This window comes from Balaenoptera musculus, chromosome 8 (genome assembly GCF_009873245.2).
Source record: "Balaenoptera musculus isolate JJ_BM4_2016_0621 chromosome 8, mBalMus1.pri.v3, whole genome shotgun sequence".
Classification (NCBI taxonomy): domain Eukaryota; kingdom Metazoa; phylum Chordata; class Mammalia; order Artiodactyla; family Balaenopteridae; genus Balaenoptera; species Balaenoptera musculus.
In genome coordinates this window covers 104,978,208-104,997,872 of record NC_045792.1, presented here as the reverse complement: position 1 = coordinate 104,997,872, position 19,665 = coordinate 104,978,208, and the positions used below count along the sequence as shown (strand labels likewise).

Genomic DNA, 19,665 nt, shown 5'->3' with positions numbered 1-19,665 from the left:
AGCCCGTCCAGGCTCTCTCTACAGCTGCCAGGGCCCCACCCTCTGCCCCAAGGATGCCAGTCGGGCACATTAGGAGAGTGCAAATGAAGGAGCCCTGCAGGGTGGAGATGGGGGCATAGACATGAGGACCTGGTGCGGGGGCCTCGGTGGGCTGAAGAGCCCTGCAGGCTGAGGGCATCCTGGAGGAGGCTGCCAGGGTCCCACTGATATTTTCATCCTGTAACCTCATCTTTCTCCTTATCAGGTAACTTTCTGCCAGGCCCTCCCAGCGATCACAGAGCAGCCTGGAGTTGCCAGACCCGTTCCCGGGCCAGCTGTGCCAGGTCGGGTGAGGCAGCTGCCGGAGGTGCCGACGTGTAAACCAGGAGGAGGCCAGACTAGCTGGAGCTTCGGTTAGGTCAGCCCGGGTGCCACTCCACTGCCAGACGTGGGCCCGCGGCATCCGGTGGGGGGCTGCGCAGGCTCCTGGGAGGACTGGCCGTCAGCAGAGGCAGCGGTGAGACGGGCCAGGAGCAGAGGCGGCACATCTGGAGGCAGCATGTCAGGCAAAGAGGGCAAAGGCTCGGCAAAGGATCCAGGGTCGGAGCCCACACCTGCGGGGTACCTGGGGTCCCGGGGTGAGGGCCGGCAGCACGAGGTGCGGGGAGAGGAATGGGATGTGAGGCCACAGGGTGGGTGTCGTGGTCCTGGGGCCTGGCTCAGCGCAGGGAGGTGGGTGCTGCCCTGCCCCAGCCGTGCACGTGACCTCCGGCCCGTCGTGCAGTCTAAGCCTCACTCCCCCCGCCACCCCAACCCCTGTGACACCCAGGAGTACCCTCGGAGGAACCCTCCATCCCTGGCCTCTGCTGGCCTGGCCCCGGGGGTAGAGGCAGACCCTGTCCTCCCTCGAGAGTCTCCCCAGGCTGGGGGAGGAGGTGGCGTGTGGACAGACGGGGGCCAGCCAGGTGTGGCCCGGGCTGTGATTGGGATGTGCCGGGGAGCTGGGACGAGGGAAGCTTCTTGGGAGGTTGTAGAAGCAACACTCACTGTTCATTTCTGATTCTGGAAGCATCGGATGCTCACTGTAGAAAACGTGGAAGCTGCAGAAGGATGCTGAAAAGTCGAAAAAAGTGCAGGGCACACATTGATGCTGGTGAGGGAGGTGCTGCAGGGCCACAAGGACTGGGACTGAAGCCACCATGTAGCAGCTGTGAGGAGGGCAAATCGGATCACCTCTCAGAGCCTCGGGTTGCTCGTCCTTACAACGAGGTAACAAAAAGACCTTTGAGGCTTAAATGAGACGATGCACGCTGAGCGCTGGGCCCCAGGTGCCAGCTCTGCTTCCCTCCAGCCTGTGTTCTTGTGCCCGCAAAATAGATCCCAAATCCCTATGTGAAGGTCCTGTCAGGCTGCTGACCTGCCCAGTTGCATCTTGTTTCTCTAAATCTTTGCCTTTGCTTGTGCCAGCCCCTCTGTCCCGACGCCTGCCCTCCGAGGGCCCTCCCCTGCCCCTTTCCCACTGCGGTCGGGGCCTCTGCTGGGTCTCCAGCCGGCCTCTCCCAGGGCCTGCGGCACCAATGCACGTTTTTGTTTTTGTTTTGTTTTGTTCTTAATATTTATTTATTTGGCTGCGCCAGGTCTTAGTTGCTGCACGAGGAATCTTTTAGTGGCAGCATGCGGGATCTAGTTCCCTGACCAAGGATCGAACCCGGCCCCCTGCACTGGTAGCACGGAGTCTTAACCACTGGACCACCAAGGAAATCCCACCAGCTCATGTTTATAATTATCTTGTTTTCAGTGTCATTACTGTTCCACGTCTAGACCGTGAGCTCTGCGCAGGCTGGCTAGGTCTGCTGTGGTCACCTCTGTGGCCCAGGTCCAGCCAGGCCCTGCCTGGTCGGCAGCCAGGGTCCCTAGTCAGCCCCACCTCAACAAGCACCTGGGAGGAGGAGAAGCCAGCCGTCCGGCTCCAGGGCCCCTGGGGACGCGGCCGACCTCAGCCCCATTCAGCTGTCTGCCTCCTCATTTGACTGGGCAATGCTGGGGCTGGGATTTGGCCATGCACAAGCTAAGCCCGAGGCTGTCCCCAGGCTCTCCAGGTGTGCACAGTGAGGACACAGACAGTGACAGTGGAGAAAGTCAGGGAACCCCTGCCCTGCTTGCCTCACCTGGGAAACGTATGACTGAGCTGGGGCCAGGGTCCCTCGACAGACCTCAGGACACCTGGGTGCCATAGCTCACCCCAGACTCCTCCACTCTGGGCCTTGATTCAGCCCTAGAGAGTCTCTAGGGAGCCATGGACAAAGTTGGAGCAGGGCTGATCGGACCACGAGCCACTTGAACCCAGGCAGGGAAAGCCGGGTGAGACAGGTGATGCTGGCACCGCAGGCAGAGCTCTGGGGCAGCCCTGGAACGGGAAGGCCTGAAGGGGCTCCAGGCAACCCTGGACTGAGGGTGGGCGCTGCCAGTGGCCAGAGTTGGGCCCAAAGCAGCCCCAGCCAGGCCCAGCTCCTCTAGGATGCAGTGGGGAGGAAACGGCCCCCTGCCCCTCTTGGCCCGGAGCCTGGGCCTAGGACTGACTTCCCTCTGCCCCTCTGCAATCTGGGGCAGGGGTCTAGGTGGGACCACCCCTGGGCCCGGCTGTGGGTGGGCACAGCTTTGGGCCCGTTCCAGCCCAAGACATGGTGGACAAGTCCTTACTGAACACCTACTGTGGGCCACGTCCTCCCCCAGGCCGTGGGATGGGAGGAGGGGATGGACGTGCCGGGAATGGGGGCCTCACTGCCAGGCGGAGGGAGGTCGTTCTGCAGGTGTTGCCCAGGAACGTGCCCAGCCTCTGTTCCTATCTCCCCATACTCCTCAGCGTGGGTGGCCCCCTGAGCCGGGCACCAGTGCTTTCCCCGTCTTATGGCTCCTAAGAATAATAACGTCAGTGGCCAGGCCTGTGCTGCACACGCCCATGGAGGAGCGCTGTCCCCACTTCCCAGATGAGGAGACTGAGGTCCAGAGAGGAGGAGGGGGAGGTGCCGACGGGGCCCCGGCCTGCAGGTGCCCAGGGGGACGTGGAGGCCCAGCTCACTCCACGGCCAGCGCTCTGAGGCAGAGGTCCTGGGCTCAGGCCTGTGGGATGCTGAGGACGACTCACGTCCACACACAGAGAAAGAGAGACAGAGAGACAGAGACACAGAGAGACAGACAGACAGACAGAGACGTGGAGGCACAGGCAATGGTATGGTTTTGTGGCCCCAGCTGGGGTGCTCAGAGCGCTTTCTTGCTCAAGGTCCAGGCAGATCCCCCCCAGAGGCCCTGCTGGGCTCCTTCTTCCCACCCCCATGCCCCATCCCTCTCCACTCTCAGCCCCACTGGGGTTCCCTTGGGCATCAGGCCAAAGCCCGGATGGGCTCCAGGCCGCAGTCAGCCGTGCCGCAGGCCTTCCCATGGACGCCCCGCCTGCTCCAGCACCCCCTCTGCCCCTTGCTTTGAGACCCTATTCCAGGACCACCTCCCAAGAGCACACTGAGCCGTCCCCATGCTCCAAGGACCTGTGGCACACCCCGCCTCAGTTTCCCCATCTGCCACCACGAAAGCTCTGTGGCCTCTGAGGCAAGGAACCCTCCGGGTCCCCATGGGGCTGCCCGTGGGCCCACGCAGATGTAGGCAGGAGCGGTGGAGGGCGCCTGGACGTGGGGTGCCCCGGCCCACACTGCCCCGCCCGGCAGGATGGACCCCTTCGCAGACACGCTGCAGCGGCTGCAGGAGGCCTTCGGCTCGGGGTGCACGCGGCCGGCCGAGTTCCGGGCTGCCCAGCTGAAGGGCCTGAGCCGCTTCCTGCAAGAGAACAAACAGCTTCTGCAGGAGGCACTGGCGCAGGACCTGCACAGGGTGGGTTGGGGGGAGGGGGCGGGAGCTGGCTGCGTCCCCAGTTCAGTCTTGTGTATTTAGCAGACCCTTCCCTGGCCTGCCGTGCGTGGCAGGTGCTCTGCATCAGCTCAGCAAAACTGCGAGGCAGGTTTGACTGCTGTCCCATGTCACTGATGGGGAAAGTGAGGCACGTGGGAGTTAAGTCACTTGCCCAAGGTCCCACAGCCAGGAAGTGGCAGAGCTGGGGTGGGACCCCAGGACCCACGCTCCTCACGGCAGTTCCCAGGGGTCCAGCTGTGCTGCCCCTGGAGATTGTCCCCATATCCACCCTGGGGACTCTTGGGGACCTCAAGCACTAGATTCCCTCCCCATCCCGCCCAGACCTGACCCCCGAATCCCACCACCGCAGTCGGCCTTTGGCGGGGACATTTCGGAGCTCATCCTCTGCCAGAACGAGGTCGACCTGGCTCTCAAGAACCTGCACACCTGGATGAAGGACGAGCCAGCGGCCAAGAACACAGTGAGCCCGCAGGCCAGGCGGGGGCAACTCCAGGGCGGCTCAGCCCAGGCCCAGGGAGAGTCACGGACTTTCTCGGGACCTCTGTCTCCCTGTGGGGACTCCACTGCACAGGCAGCCCGAGGACCCTGGCGGGGTGGGCTTTGGGGTGATGCTCGGTGGGGCCTCACTGTCCGTCCCACACCCCAGCTCCCGCAGCTGGACTCGGCCTTCCTCCGGAAGGAGCCCTTCGGCCTGGTGCTCATCACCGCCCCCTGGAACTACCCCCCCCCGTACCTAACCCTGGTGCCCCTGGTGGGCGCCCTCGTGGCAGGTGAAGGAGAGCCTCCTCCTTCCTGCCCCCTGCCAGTGCCCCCAGCCTCGTGGCCTCACAGCCGCCCACAGAGCCAGGAAAGAGGGGCACCAGGTGGCTAAGAAGGCCTGGTTCCCATCTGGCCCACCATCCCCAGGCTGTGTGGCCTTGGGGCCCGCACGGCACCTCTCTGAGCCATATTCTTCACCTGAAGGTGGAGTGAGGCCGGCACCTGCCCTGCAGGTGTGAGGACTGAATGGAGATGGGGCGTGGCTACAACTGGCCCCCTCCCCTCCCCGCCCCGCCTTGCCCCATCCCCCTCTCCCCGCCCTGCCCCGCCCCTCAGGGAACTGCGCGCTGCTGAAGCCCTCGAGATCAGCAAGAGCACTGAGAAGGTCCCAGCCGAGGTGTTGCCCCGATACCTGGACCAGGTGAGGGTGGGCCTGCTCCTTCAGCACCTGCGTCCCACACCTGCACCCCTGCCGGTAGGAGCTCCTGCAGTGTCCCCTGAGCCGTCTGTCCCCCCTTGCAGAGCTGCTTTGCTGTGGTGCTGGGCGGGCCCGAGGAGACGGGGCAGCTGCTGGAGCACAAGTTCGACTACATCCTCTTCACGAGTGAGGGTGGCCCCGGCCAGTGTCCTGGGGGAGACGGACATTGAGAACGGGATGGAGAAGGCCGTGGAAGGAGGAAGTGGTGGCCAGTGGGGTGGAGCATCCCAGGTGGCAATCAAGCCAGGCAGGCGGGCCTGGCACGGTGGGATCCTGGGGCAGCAGGGCAGGGGGCATAACCCAGTGGGTGAGCCAGGATGGGCTGGGAAGGTGGTGCCTGAACCATCTGACCAAGGGCAGTTGAGGCTTGGGGTCAACTCTCATGTCCCCAGGGGGCCCCCGAGTAGGCAGGATCGTCATGGCTGCTGCCGCCAAGCACCTGACGCCCGTCACGCTGGAGCTGGGGGGCAAGAACCCCTGCTACGTGGACGACAACTGCGACCCCCAGACCGTGGCCAACCGCGTGGCCTTCTTCCGCTATTTCAACTCCGGCCAGACCTGCGTGGCCCCCGACTATATCCTGTGCAGCCCCGAAATGCAGGCTCGACTGCTGCCCGCCCTGCAGAGTGCCATCACCCGTTTCTATGGCGAAGACCCCCAGAGCTCCCCAGACCTGGGCCGCATCATCAGTGAGAAGAATTTCCAGCGGCTCCGGGGCCTGCTGAGCTGTGGCCGAGTGGCCATCGGGGGCCAGAGTGATGAAAGCGATCGCTACATCGGTGAGTCCCGCCCTCCCTGCCACTGTGCCCCACTCCCAGCCCACCCCAGCTACGGCCCCTCCACGCTGGGGGCCACAGCTGGGCCCTGAGTCCGGGGCCACAGCTGGGCCCTGAGTCCGGGCCCAGCCTGTAACCTGGGGCCCTGAGGCTCCCCGACCCCACTGCTAGAGCCCAGCCTGGTCCACGGCTCTGGTGCCACGATTCTGTGTCACTAGTGTTCCGCCTTGCCGTGTCTGAGCCTGTGACCCCACGACTCGGCACTCTGGCCCAGGCTCTGGATTCTCCAAGCTCAGACCCCAGAGTTCTAGGGCCCAGGCTCCAAACTTCAGCCCCAAGCTCTGCTGCTCCACGGGGCCATGACCCCAGGTCCTATGAGCCCACGGTTCCTGGTTCTGAACTTCAACAGCCCGTCCTGAGCATCCGCTATGCTGTGAACAGAGCAGCCCCAGTCTCCTGGGCCGAACGGCTCAGAGGGTGGCGCTGCTCCCCAACAGGCTGGGACCTGGGACCTCAGGTCCGGTCACCCTCTGACTGTAAGACCAAGGCTCAGGGCCTCTCTGGGCCCCACGGGCTCCGGTCAGGCTGGGGAGCCCCTCAAGGTCACTTCCCGGGGGCTGTGGGGAGATCACCTTCCCCAGAACGTCCCTGAGCCTGGGGCCCTGGGGCCCTGGGTCCCTGAGCCCTGCCTGCCCGAGGCCCCACCCCTAGGGCTGAGCCGTGCCCTGTGCCCGGGCAGCTCCCACGGTGCTGGTGGACGTGCAGGAGACGGAGCCGGTGATGCGGGAGGAGATCTTTGGGCCCATCCTGCCCATCATGAACGTGGGGAGCCTGGACGAGGCCATTGACTTCATCAACCGTCGGGAGAAGCCCCTGGCCCTGTACACCTTCTCCAACAGCAACCAGGTGGGGCTGGGCGGAGGTGGGCGCAGCAGAGGGGCCCAAAAGAGTGAGACTGGTCACCTCCCCTTTCCCGGCCCACTTGTGAGGGTTAGGGCAGCAGATGCCTCCAGTGTGACTATAATCCAGGCCACGCAGGTGCCTGGCAGAGACGGGGGGCAGCGTCAAGAAGCTGCCAACACGTGGCTGGCCAACTGTCTGCCCTGGCGCCGGGGTAGCTCCCGTCCGGACGAGGAGGTGCTCCTTCTATCTGGCCTGCCCCGGGGCAGCCCTCTTTTCCTCAATCGTGCAAAAGTTCTGTATGGGCGAGCAGAGCCCCTGAAGGGGGATGGGGCAGAGCAAAGGTGGGGCCCGGCAGGCAGGGCCAGGCTGGCCGCCATGAGGCCTGTGACCTGCAGCTGCTTGTGACCCTCGCTGCCGCTTCTCAGGGCCACGGACTCGCCTCTGTGAGCTCAGAGGGGCGACACTCACTCAGTAGAGGATGGAGACAGGGGAGACTCCTCTGCTCCCTGTGGAATGACGAGTCTACCCTCCACCCACCCACCCCCACCCCTGCCCCCTGCCTCCCTCCTCCCACCAGGTAGTGAACCAGGTGCTGCACCGGATCAGCAGCGGCCCCTTTGGAGGCAAGGAGGGCTTCATCTACCTGACTCTGCCGTCCCTGCCACTAGGGGGAGTCGGTGAGCCCTGCCCTCCTTCACCCTCCAGCCCCAACTCCCAGGGAAGCTCGGGTTGGCACCCCAGACCCAGGAAGGCCCAGTTTTGCCTTCCCTCACTGTGGATCCAGGCCCCAGGCCTCTCAAGGCCTCAGTTTCCTTATCTGCAAAATGGCTCTTAGACTGGCCTAGCTTTCCCTGAGCTCCCTGCTGGGCGGTGGGCTTCTGCTGAGCGGGCCCTCACTTCCGTGCCCATGCAGACAACAGCGGAATGCGCAGCTACCACGGCAAGTTCTCCTTCGACACCTTCTCCCACCACCGCGCCTGCCTGCTCTCCCCCTCGGGCCTGGAGGAGCTCAAGGACATCTGCTACCCGCCCTTTTCTGCCTGCAAAGAGAAGTTGCTCAGCTGGGCCTTGGGCAACCAGCACTGCATCCTTCTGGGAGCACCCTGTCCATCTCCAGGGCCCCATCCCCACGACCCCCTTGCCCTGCTGCTGCCCAGGTGCTCAGTGGCCCCCCAAAGGCAGGTGTCCTGTCCAGGAACACAAAGGTCCTGCTCCTGGGGCTTTGTCTGAACAGACCCCTGGCTGGGCAGGACCTCTGGGACACTGGTCCAGCCCCTTTCAGGGCCAAAGTCCCCTCTGCAGCCTCCTGACAGATTTGTTGACCCTCTGCTTGAACATATTTGATGACAGAGAACTCACTCCCAAGGTTGGGCAGCTCTGGTGGTTAGAAAAGACTCCCTCACGTCAGATCTATAAATAAGCTCCCAAAATACAGAGTGATTTCTAACAGCTCCAGTCACATCTGGTTTGGGGAGCTGGGTTTGTCTGATCTGAAGTGATCTGATCTTGAACTCAGATCTGGCCAGTCGGTGGTGTCGGCCTGAAGTGCGTTATTTACAAGGACTCACTCTGATGGTGTGTGTGGAATCTATAGGAAGGAGTGCAATGGTTGATTAGTGATGTCTGCTACGGGCACAGGAGGGGGTTGTGCACATGCTGGCCACATCCATCATTCCTGCTCTAATCTCCCAGAAGGAGGTCAGGGCGGGCAGAATCTAAATCTGGTCTCTTCATCTGACACATGGGAAAACAGATTTAGAGCCAGGATAGGGCTGAACTGAATTTATACGGTAAAGCAGGGCAGAGCTGAGTGACAGTGGGATTTATGGTCTCGTGGCCCTCATCTGGCTCACACAGAACCCTACCCATCCCTGCAGTAGCTCCGTCACCTAGAAAGCTCGGGTTTGCGTCAGTCCACGGCCATATTGTTACTGAGTGCCTTTGGGCATGTCCCTTAACTTCTCTGAGCCTTATCTTGTAGAATGGGGTTCCCACCTACCTCTTACAGTTGGTGTGAGTGTTAAATGGGATCATATGTGTCTGGGGCCCAGGGGCCCCCACCCCGGACATAGTAGAGTCCAGACTCTGATGTACGTTAAGCCAGCATTGGGCAGAGGCCGTGGCTGCAGAGGTGCCCCTGGCCACACACCTCCCAGTGCTTCCCAGGGCTCTGTCACAGTCACAGGTTCTGTGACAGCAGCCTCTGCTTGTCCAGCAATCATGGCATGCTGCTGTCCCAAGGCTTGGGGGTGGTCCCAGGCTCCCTTAGGGCTCAGAGGTCAGCTTCAGCCATAGATGCTGGTTCCACTCTGGGAACAGGCCACAGTCCCGAGTGGGTCATTAAGAAAAACAACAATATGGGGTGAGTCCTCCTCCCACCCCCACCCCAGGATACTAGGCCAGCAAGAAGGAGTGAGCAGGGTGGTCCTGGGGGGCATAAAGGAGCACCTGATATGAGGCCGCTGTGAAAGGCTGACAGGAGGGGGTGAGCAGAGGCCAAAGGGGGACTCAGAGCCTGGTCAGGATGGTAGAGGGTCAGGCAGGGGCTCCAAAGCCACTGGACAGGGTGTTCCCTGGCAGTCCAGTGGTTAAGACTCCGTGCTTCCACTGCAAGGGGCGTGGGTTTGATCCCTGGTTGGGGAACTAAGATTCCGCATGTCGCGGCGTGGCCAAAAACAACAACAGCAGCAACAAAAAAAAACAAAGCCACTGGACAGTGGCCCTTGGGTGTGGCACCCAGGTCACGTGGCTCTCCTGAGCCAAGACTTACAATTTTGTGGGATGGTTCAGGTTCTGACCCCTCTCTGGGCCTCAGTTTCCTCAACTGCAGTGAAGAAGTTGGACCTTTGGATACTCACGATGCCTCTGCCCTCCATCAGGCCAGGGTCTGCTGTGCATGTGTCCGTTCTCCAAGCTTGCACCTGCCTCTTTGCTCCCTCACTCCTCACAGCTGCCCGGACCCAGGAGGGAGCCTCATTCCCATTTCACAGGCAGGAGCCAAGGCCCAGAGAGGGCACTGACTCCCCAAGTCACACAGCTTGTCAGGGAGGGGTGTCAGAGCCAGTGGGGGCTGGGGGCCCCCTCTACTTCCTGGGGCTCAGAGGTGTGACTCAGCAGGCCCACCTCCAGACTGTTCTCACTGCTGTGGCTTGCACACACGTTGGTACACGCAACACAGACGTGAATACACAGATCCTCAGACACACAGACACCAGTGTACACACGCACGAGCTTGCACACTTAGTTGGGATTGGGGGCTGCTGTTCCTGGGAGCTCTTGCCCTGGCTCCCAGATGCCCTTCCATTCTATAAACGCTTTCTGAGGGTGTGGAGAAAAGGGGAGCCTCCTATACTTTTTGTGGGAATATAAATCAGTGCAGCCACTATGGAGAACAGTATGGAGATTACTTAAAGAAACTAAAAATAGAGTTACCATATGATGTAGCAATCCCACTCCTGGGCATATATCTGGAGAAAACTTTAATTCAAACAAATATATGCACCCCAATGTTCGTAGTGGTATTATTTACAATAGTCAAGACACGGAAGCAACCTAAATGTCCCATGACAGATGAATGGATAAGGAATGTACAATGTACAATGGAATATTACTCAGCCATAAAAAGAATGAAATAATGCCATTTGCAGCAACATGGATGGACCTAGAGGTTATCACACGAAGTGAAGTAAGTCAGAGAAAGACAAATATTATATGATATCACTTATGCGTGGAATCTAAAAATTAGTACAAATGAACTTACTTACAAAACAGAAGCAGATTCACAGACATAGAAAACAAATTTATGGGACTTCCCTGGTGGTCCAGTGGTTAAGACTCTGTGCTCCCAACGCAGAGGGCCCAGGTTCGATCCCTGGTTGGGAAACTAAATCTTGCATGCATGCCGCAACTAAGACCCGGCACAGCCTAAATAAATAAATAAATTTAAAACAAAAACTAAAAAAACACACAACTTTATGGTCACCAAAGAGGAAGTGGGGGAGGGATAAATTAGGAGTATGGGATTAACATATACATACTACCATACATAAAATAAAAAACAAGGTCCTATTGTATAGCACAGGGAACTATATTGAATATCTTGTAATAACCTATAATGAAGAATTAATTTAAAAAATTAAAAGAATTTAAAAAAGAATATATATATATAACACAATATTGTAAATCAACTATACTTCAATTTAAAAAATAAATAAATTAAAAAAAATATATATATATATATATACACCTTCTAAGACGGGGACGCTGGACCCCAGCCAGGGGAAGTGAAACTTTCCAGGACCCCCTAAGGCTGTCCTCCCCAGAGCTGGGGGCCCACCACCTCCTGGCAGGAAGCATTCTGGTCTCCAGCAACCCCCCAAATAGCCAGGGCTGCTGCTCAGGCCCTTCCTTCCTTCCCAAGAGGCCCAGCACCAAGAGAATCAGCAGAACCCCGGCAGCCTGGGCGGGCCTCTCAAAGACTGCGGCTTCTGCCTTAGAAAGCAGGGCCTCGAGGTCCCCACCCTGAGCGAAGCGGGGAGCAGGGACCCGGAGGGAGGCAGACACCCCACTGACTCGCTCCACCACCACTGGCCAGGGGGTCGGCCGAGTCGCTCAACCTCCCAGAGCCCAGGTCCAGCCCCACGAACAGAGCGAATTACAGCTGCCTTCCGTTTGCGGCCGCCAGGGCCATCGCCCATGAAGATTCAGTGACCCCACCCCTCCAGCTACCCTACTGAGGTACCAGCAGGCCTGACAGGTCCCACAGCTCCACCTATGGGGGTGAGCAGGAGAGCAGGAGAGTGCGGGGTGAGCCCAGCCCTTGCATGTGATCTGAGCAGCTGCAAAGAAGGCTGGCCTGGAGGGAGCCCCAGCTGCTGGGCCTGGTTCTGGAGCAGGGCTGACACCTCCTGGGAGGACTCAGCCTGGTCGTGAAGAAGGTCTGGGACCAGACGCCTGGGGGAGGCCCAGCTTCAGGGCCCCAGTGCTGGCACACAGTAGGCACTGGTGACCTGACGGTCACTGCCCAGCAGTGCCTCTCTCCTCAGGGACCACTGGACCGCCCTCGGCTCCTGGGGAAAGGACAGGACTTGGGGCCACGTGCAGGGGACTTTTAGTCTTCATCTTTCCCCCCTTGTCCCTTGAGAGCAGCAAGAGGAGAGTGGGCTCAGATTGGACCCCCCCCCCAGGTTCCAATTCCAGTTCTGCCTCTAGTGCCCTGGGTACCCTTGGGCATCCTGTCTGAGCCTCAGTTTCCACATCTATAAAATGGATCTGAGGGTCATTTCCAAAACAAAGCAAGTTGAATCATTTGAGTCATACCTGTCCCTGAAAACGATCAAAAACAATGAAATATTTTGAAATTGTTTAAAGCATCAAAGAGCTGTAAAGCTGGGACCCCACAGCTCATAGCCCTTTAGGGTAAAGGGTGACCCAGGAGTGACCCTGGCCCTCTGAGGGCTGCAGGGACAGAAGCATGTTGCTGAAGGGATGGAGGGAGGGGAATATTCCTCATCTGGGTGGCCACTAAGGCACCTCCTCAACAGGCAACTTGTAGCGGCCTGGTCTGGTGGTGGCCCATGGCTCATCCAGTGGTGGATTCCAGGCCTGCCCTCCCTTGGCTGGACACCCGGGCAATGAACGGCCTGCACTTGGCAGCCCTCTAGGGCTCTCTCTGGGGGAGTAGTCTTCATCCCAGGCTTTAAAGAGTCCTTGCAAGCAATTTCCCAAAGCCTTGTGCAGCTCCCCAGCAGGAGCTCCAGCTGGCCCCAGGAGGCGGAGAAGTTGAGATTCCCAGAGGAGGGACCAAGGGCAAGGGCAGGGTCCTGGCCACAGGACCTGGACTCAATGGACCATGGCAGCAGCAAGCAACAGTGTGAGGTAGAGGCAGGCAGGGAGACCCCAGCACTACTGACCTCTGGGTGGACCTCAGCCCATCACCCACTCCTGCCCCCTGCTCTCCACCAACTCAGCACAGACACTTCCTGCCCAGGGATCTCCTGGCCCATAAATACCCATCGTTCCAGGAGGTGCACATCCCAGCCCTGGTGGCCCAGGAAACTGAGACCTGCATTGACAGGTAACCACCCCTTCCCTAAGGCCCCTGCACCAGCTCAGAGGAGCATGGGGGAGGGGCAGGAAGGAGCAGGAGTCGCCTGGAATCCGACACTCCACAGCCAGCTCCTGTGACACCGGCCCCTTCCCGTGCTGGGCCCGGTTTCCCCATCTGTAAAATGGGAGCATAGCCCTCTTGCTATAGGGAGTGTGCCTTGGTGAATCCATCTTCCCAAGTCTGGGCCCCTTTTCTCAACTTGGGAGAAAGAAACTCCTTCTCTCCAAAGGGAGCAGAGAAATGATCTCCTCAGAGAAAGGCAGGGGAGGGCAATGCTTACCCTCAAGGGAAGGGTGCCAACGGAGGGACTGCAGGCACCAGGAGGGACCAACCTGGGCCACTGGAGGTGCAGGTGGGACACCGCTGAGCTAACATCCAGCCACGGCTTTGGACAAACAACCGTCCAGCCTGGCTTGGGCTCCTCAGGCCTCAGGGAGCTCACCACCACCAGCCCAGCTCTAAGCACTGGGGGTTGTGCTGGTGCCAGGGTTGCCTAAGCAGGTCCACCCACCAGGTACGCCACCCCACACGGTGATGTGCTGGCTGCTGGTGCCCTGAGAGGCCCTGCACCACGTGGCAGTGACCAGGGCCACTCACGGCAATGAGACAGCTAGCGCCTACCTGGCCCGGCACTGGCTGCGGGTCCCAGGGGAGGTGCAGAGACTCAGCTTCTCCACCGTGCCTGTGCTGCTGGCCAGCCCGGTGGCCTCAGCCGCCTGCTGCCGCTACGTGGGCCATGACCTCAGTCATGCCTTCACCGGGTCCTTCCTCAGGTGAGCCTCCTGCCCCGCTGCTGTAGGGCCCCCACCTGCTAAGCTGGTCCAGTCCCTCCACCTGGCAGGAGGCACCCTTCTGCCTGTGATGCCCATTCCCCCCTTTTCAGTTTAGAGAAATTCAGATTGATGTCACCTCCTCCAGGAAGCCCTTCCTGATCCCAGGCTGAGACGGGGCCTCTTCTGGGTTCCCCAGACCCCGGGCTTGCCTCACATCAGCACTCCACAGGCTGCGTTTAAGCAACCGCTGTTTATACCTTCCTTCAGTGGATACTGGCCGAGCCCCATCTCTGAGCCCCATCTCAGGCCAGCTCTGCTGAGAGAATGGGGAATAGGACTGAGGCGCTGTCCTCAGCTTACTAAGGACAGAGAAAGGACAGAGACAGAGAAAGGACTCAGCGACCACAAACCAGGAGGCTAAATGCAGGTGTGGGGGCTACACGAAGAATCTAACTTGGTCAAGGGCAGTCAGGGAAGGCTTCCGGAAGGAGGCGGGATCTCAGCCAAGCCCCAAAGGGTGAGTATAAGTTAACCGGGTGGAGAGGAGAGAAGGAGTTCCAGGGAAGGGCCCAGCAGGTACGAGGCCTGAAGGCGAGACCAGCACAGTGCTTGGAGGTGTGGCCGGCGTGAGAGCTGATGAGGCAGGTGGGCAGGGCGTGAGAGCTGATGAGGCAGGTGGGCAGGGCCAGGCCGAGGGTTTGGGGCCGTGCGAGGGGGCAGGCGCCCACATGAACACTTGAGCTGCTCTGTCCCCCCTGCAGGGTCTCAGGGGCTTCACTCCTGTCGGCACAAGGCTGCCCTCCCCCGCACCCCACACCACTCACACACTCTGACCCTCTGATCTCTGACTGAGACTGTCAGGGGCTGACACTACATTTTCGCCCCTGAAATGCCAGGGCCAACCCAGATGACCCACACGAGTTGTCAAGGGCCAGATATCTGAACCACCTGCTGGGGCCCAAGGCCTCGGGCCGGCCTTCTACTTATCCCAGACCTTCACAACACCACGGCCTCACCTGGAAGGCACCTACAACGTTTATGCCATGTACCTGTGCCACCACCTACAGGTGGCCCTAACCTCCCAGAGTACACAGCAGGGGAGGGAGAGAAGGGGACAGAGGCCCTGACCGGCCACCTCTTCTGGGCTTCATTCCCCGGGGCCTGCGGTGCTCCGGACCCTGTGGTCCCTCTCTCCCCTCCCCACAGGAGGGCACAGGGAGGCGAGTGCTCCCTCCAGGATCTCCCCCCTCACCCGACTCCCGCCTCATCTTCCACCCCCGAGCAGCCTGGGGCCCTGACCCGCCCCACCCCCATCCCCCGGCTGCAGAGCCCTGAGCTCCCGGCCGGTCATCCCGCACCAGTGGCGGGGGGAGGAGAGTCAGAGCGAGTACCCTGCGAACAAGAAGGGAAAGGGTAGGTGGTGACCTCAGAAGTGGGCGGGCCCTGGAAGGGCGGGGCCAGATGATGGGCGGGGGCGGGGCCTGAGGTCTGGAGCGCCCCCTCTTCTCGGGCGTGGCCTGACCCCTCCCTTCTCGGTCCTCAGCCCTGGAGCTGCGCCCCGGCCTCAAGGGTGCTGCGGGCCAACGTTTTTCACCAGGATGAGGGTCCTGGTGGCCGCAGCTGTAGACTTCATCGAGCTGTTCAAGAGACCCCCGGGGTCTTGCTGGGAAACTAAGGCGCAGAGAGGAGAGGGCCTGGCCCCGGCGGGACCAAGGAACCAGGCTCCCCACCGCCCACTCGGCCCTGGGCCTGGAGGGAGGGACGGGCTCACAGCCCCAGCCTCCTGCACAGGCATGGAGATGGAGGTATACGGAACCGTGAGCAGCGTGGACTTCCCACGCACCGAGGCCGGGGACCTGGCCGGCCCCGTGCACCCTCAGCTGCGGGTGTGTGAGACTCCAGGGTCACAGCCTTGGGGTGACAGGGGAGCCTGAGGCCCAGAGGGAGGGATCACAGGTGCCTCCCACAGGGTGTGTCATCAGCACCTCAGAATCAGGAGCAGGACAGGAGGCTGGGCCCCCCATGCCGGCCCCTACTGCCCCCCGGGGAACCCCACACGCAGGCCTGGCACTCGGGGCCACAGTGATCCTCACAGCGCCTGCGGAGAGCAGGGGGGGCTCCTCAACAGCCTGGACACGCCTCCCTCGCCTCCGAAGGCGGAGGAAGGGAGAGGATGTGGCGCAGGCAGGACCCAATTCACCTGCTTAGAGGTGCAAATACAGAACCCTCTCTTTAATTAAACCCTTCCAATTAATTCCGCGAGCGTCCCTCTGCACGTTAGCAGGGAGTCCAGCATCTCCATCTCCAGGCCTCCCTTTCCTCGTTGTCACAGGAATGGGGTAATCCTGCTTCTACACCTAGCGAAAAAGGAGGTGGGGAAGAATGGGCAGCCCACCAGCTGCTGCTCTACTTGCTGCCACATGGGTCGCTGTTGAGCAGTGCCCATGCCCTCCAGTGGCCTTTTAGGTCCTGCGGTCCCAGGCGGCAGGGTCCTAGCCTGCTTAGTACCTGTTCCCCAAGCCCCACAACTGGCCTTCAGAGGTGGGAGGAGCTTCAGAGAGAGCCACCTGCTCTGTTGGCACCGGCCCTCCCCCATCCACCGCAAAGCTCTGCTCCTGAGCCTGGTGACCATCCAGAGTCCCCTCCTTCATAATGAGTCTTTGTGGACCAGCAGGGTCCTCTCCTGCCAGAGCTGACCAGGTAATGCTGAACCTCTGCAAGGATAGGGTTCCAGCTCAGGGGCCTTGCTTCGTCAGCCCTGCCCATCCCTGACAGGGGCAGCTGTGGTCTGGCTCCCAAGGCAAGCAGAACCCCCAGCCGAGGGCACAGCAAAGCATGGGCACAAAAGAGAGATAAATATTAGGAAGAACTTGACATTTCAAAAATGTGGTCCTTTTAAAAGGACCAAATAACAACGGTAGGAAAAATCAGAACTTGGCTGGACTTTTTTGCTCTTATTACAGCTTCATGTTTTATTTTGAGGTGTTATTTTACTTGTAACAGCATTATGGTGGAGGGGGCACCACCCTTTCAGTGTTTAGGGCTAGAGGCTCATCTTTCTTGTGGATGCTGGATAATAGTCATTTTGAGTGATTTCTCCCACAATTTAAAAATTTATTTAATAAACTTTTATATTACATTCACTATGTGTCAGGCACTGTTTTAAGCACTATTACCTGTTTAATTTAGACTTCAGGATAATAGGAGGAGATAGAATAATCCCTATTTTACAGATGGGGAAGCTGAGGAACAGAGAGGTTAAGTGACTTGCTCAAGGTCACACAGCTAGCAAGGCTTTGAACGCAGGGCTTCACTATCTGTGCCCGTAACCACTAGGGTACACTTCCACAATGACAAGCGTCTTTCTAAGGCGACTGGTGTCTCCATTTCTAGACACAGAGCCAGTTGGCATCTCAGCAGACACCCTGTTGCATTGATCGAGGAAGTGAAGGAGCAAGTGGGCAGGGCCATAAGTGAGGGGCATCTCTTAGGCAGTCCCTGCTGGGGTCGCTCGCACTGGGGCCAGGGCAGAGGTCGGCCCCAGCAACCTTGGCCCTTGGCTCTTCTCCCAGGACTGAGACTTCGAGCCACTGCGACCTGGTGCACCCATCTTCCAGATGTTCAGTGGTGAGGACGTGCTCTGTGAGGGGGAGTCCGCCATGGACCCTGTGTTCATCAACGAGGTTGCCTACTACGAGGAGGGCATTGCCTTCCTCCAGACTGAGAAGCTCACGTTCTCCGTGCCTGCCCTGCCTGCACTGGCTCCACCCCGCCAGGGTCCCTAATCCAGGCCACACCTGCCCGGCCTCAGCCCGCCCTTCTGAACAGTGGGTCCTGAGGCACAATCTCGAGCCCAGGGCCCCCCCTTTGCCACCCGCTGTGTACCAAGTTTCTTGCCATATCCCCACACCTCCCTGCCTCAGTTTCCCATTCTATAAGATGGAAGATGTCCAGGGGTCCATGGTTCACGTCCTCTCACCTGCATGGCCCCTCTCTGTGACCTCAGGATCTGGGGCAGGTCTGGCTCAGGGTGCTCTTGGACATTCTGTGTGTACTGGGGCCAGGGGTGTCTGTCTCTGTGCCCATGCTTTTTCATCAGTGCCCAGGGGGAAGATCCCATAGTGTGTGTGTGTGTGTGTGTGTGTTGGGGGAGGACTTGGAGAAATACTGTCCTGGGGCCAGCAGAGGGGCTTCCAGAGGAGGCCATGACCCAGAGGAGGGCTCCAACCCCTCTGCGTTCCCAGGGCCAGAAGGTCGATCTCTGTGTGCCCGTGTGTGTGGGTGTCCAGGCGTGTGCCTGCCCCAGGTGCTCCGTGGTTGTGTGTGTGTGTATGTGTGTGTGTGTGTGTCTGCACACACATGTGTTTCTGAGAACCTCAGTATCTTGGGCATTCTTCCAGGGGGATCCATATGTGGCTGATGGCACAGCCCAGATGTGCATTTCCAGGTATGTAACGAGCTCAGGGTTCATGGGGGCTCAGGGGGCGTCAAGGCTGGGGAAGGGGTGCAGCTCGACAAGGCTCTCCCCACCCAGGACAGCCGTCCAGGCACAGGGATGCAGGGAGGAGGTGCAGGTAGGGCAGGCGGAAGTCTCCTGCACCACCTAGGACAAGAAGTCAGCATCGGGGAGGGAGCGGGCGCAGGGTCTGCGGCGGGGGTCCCCTCAGTCCTGCCCCAGGCACTCTCTGCAGGGTGTCCACAGCAGGGCTGAACTGGATGGGGCGGGATGGGGCCTGGACACAGCCTCACCCTTTCCATGCTCCACCCCCCGGGCCCGCACCCCACCCCACCCCTGTGTTGAGAGCATCGCTCCTGCCTGACGGTGGGGCTGGTGGAGCCCAGAGCTCCATCCTCTCCAGGCGTCACTCCCTGGCCCCTCTACACCCCCGCCGCCTGGCCCATCCATCTCCCCGCGGGCACAGCTGCCACGCTGACTTCTGCTATTGAGCAGCGAGATGAGAAGGTGTGAAGGATATGGGGGCACCAGGGACAGGCTGGCAGGCGAGATGGATGAGGGGGCAGGGGGCCAGCAGGCGCCTCCGGCAGGAAGGGCAGACTGGCCGGGGAGGAGGCTGTAAAGGGAAGCGTGCCTGTGTGCATGGTGTGTATGTGTTTGTGTGCGTGTGTGTAAGAGGAGCTTGTGCACATGTGCACAGGAGTGGTGGCAGATCATCAGGTCTTGAGTTCGTTTATGCATTTGGGCTGACATGTGAGTGTGCCCACGTATGCATGAGCATGTGTGTGTGTGTGGGGGTGTCCCATCACACAGACCAAAGGCGTGTGCAAGCACACACACACATCAGGAGCCAGTAGAACCCCGGGGCCCTGGGAGTCCGGGCTGAGGGGGAGCCACTAGGACTGGTGCAGATCCCCCAAACCCCTCCATCACCTGCCTATTTCTCACCTGCCCCACTGTGCATCTTGGGACAGGGTCGCACCTGGGAGCCGCTGGTACCCTCCATCACAGGCGCAGAGAACTCTCCCCCATCTTGCCCAGCAGCAGACCCCAGTGCTGGTGCAGCCTTCCTCCCAAAGCTGGCCGCGGGTCTATGCCAGGGGTCGGCCCATGCTCTCCCCGAGGGCTTGCTCCCAGCCTGGCAGGCAGGGACCGGGGGCACAGGGGGTGGAAGCAGCAGGCCTCCCTGAGCTGAAGGGAGGAGAGGTCTGCCCCCGACATGCGACATGTGGCTCTGGGAGGGGCCAGGGTGTCACACTCGAGAGGAGCAGACCCTCTCTGCCCCCTGTTAAGTACGGCCTCTGCCAACCCCTTGTTCCCATGCCAGACTCTGGAGGAGGTGCGGGGGTCCAGCCGCCTTTGGGGACCCCAGTCGAGCATGCCCAGCTCGGTGTGCTCTCACCTAGTGCCCCGGCCTGGGGGCTAGCCTGCGATGCTCCCTCCTGGAGTGGGCTAACCGGGTTCTAGCCCGATGACCCTCCTCGCACCACATGGCAGACACCAGCTTCGGG

The 19,665-nt window shown here is 60.4% G+C and overlaps 2 protein-coding genes and 1 non-coding gene across 3 annotated transcripts; all 3 read left to right on the top strand.

The window, feature by feature from the left end:
* The first annotated feature begins 538 nt into the window (after positions 1-538).
* On the top strand, positions 539-11,552 carry LOC118899619 (aldehyde dehydrogenase family 3 member B1-like). Its single transcript, XM_036861381.1, is given in 12 exon segments — positions 539-600; positions 3,699-3,861; positions 4,250-4,360; positions 4,547-4,670; positions 4,996-5,016; positions 5,019-5,080; positions 5,182-5,263; positions 5,530-5,916; positions 6,653-6,819; positions 7,394-7,493; positions 7,730-7,973; positions 11,411-11,552. Coding segments are annotated over 12 exon segments (1,665 nt in total).
* On the top strand, positions 10,627-10,699 carry TRNAG-CCC. The gene has a single exon. It is a non-coding gene; the product is annotated as a tRNA-Gly (tRNA).
* Positions 11,553-13,459: 1,907 nt separating the features above from the next.
* On the top strand, positions 13,460-17,483 carry ACY3 (aminoacylase 3). The gene is given in 6 exon segments (XM_036861380.1): positions 13,460-13,695; positions 14,586-14,678; positions 14,680-14,721; positions 14,905-15,111; positions 15,242-15,584; positions 17,271-17,483. Coding segments are annotated over 6 exon segments (1,134 nt in total).
* Positions 17,484-19,665: the final 2,182 nt, after the last annotated feature.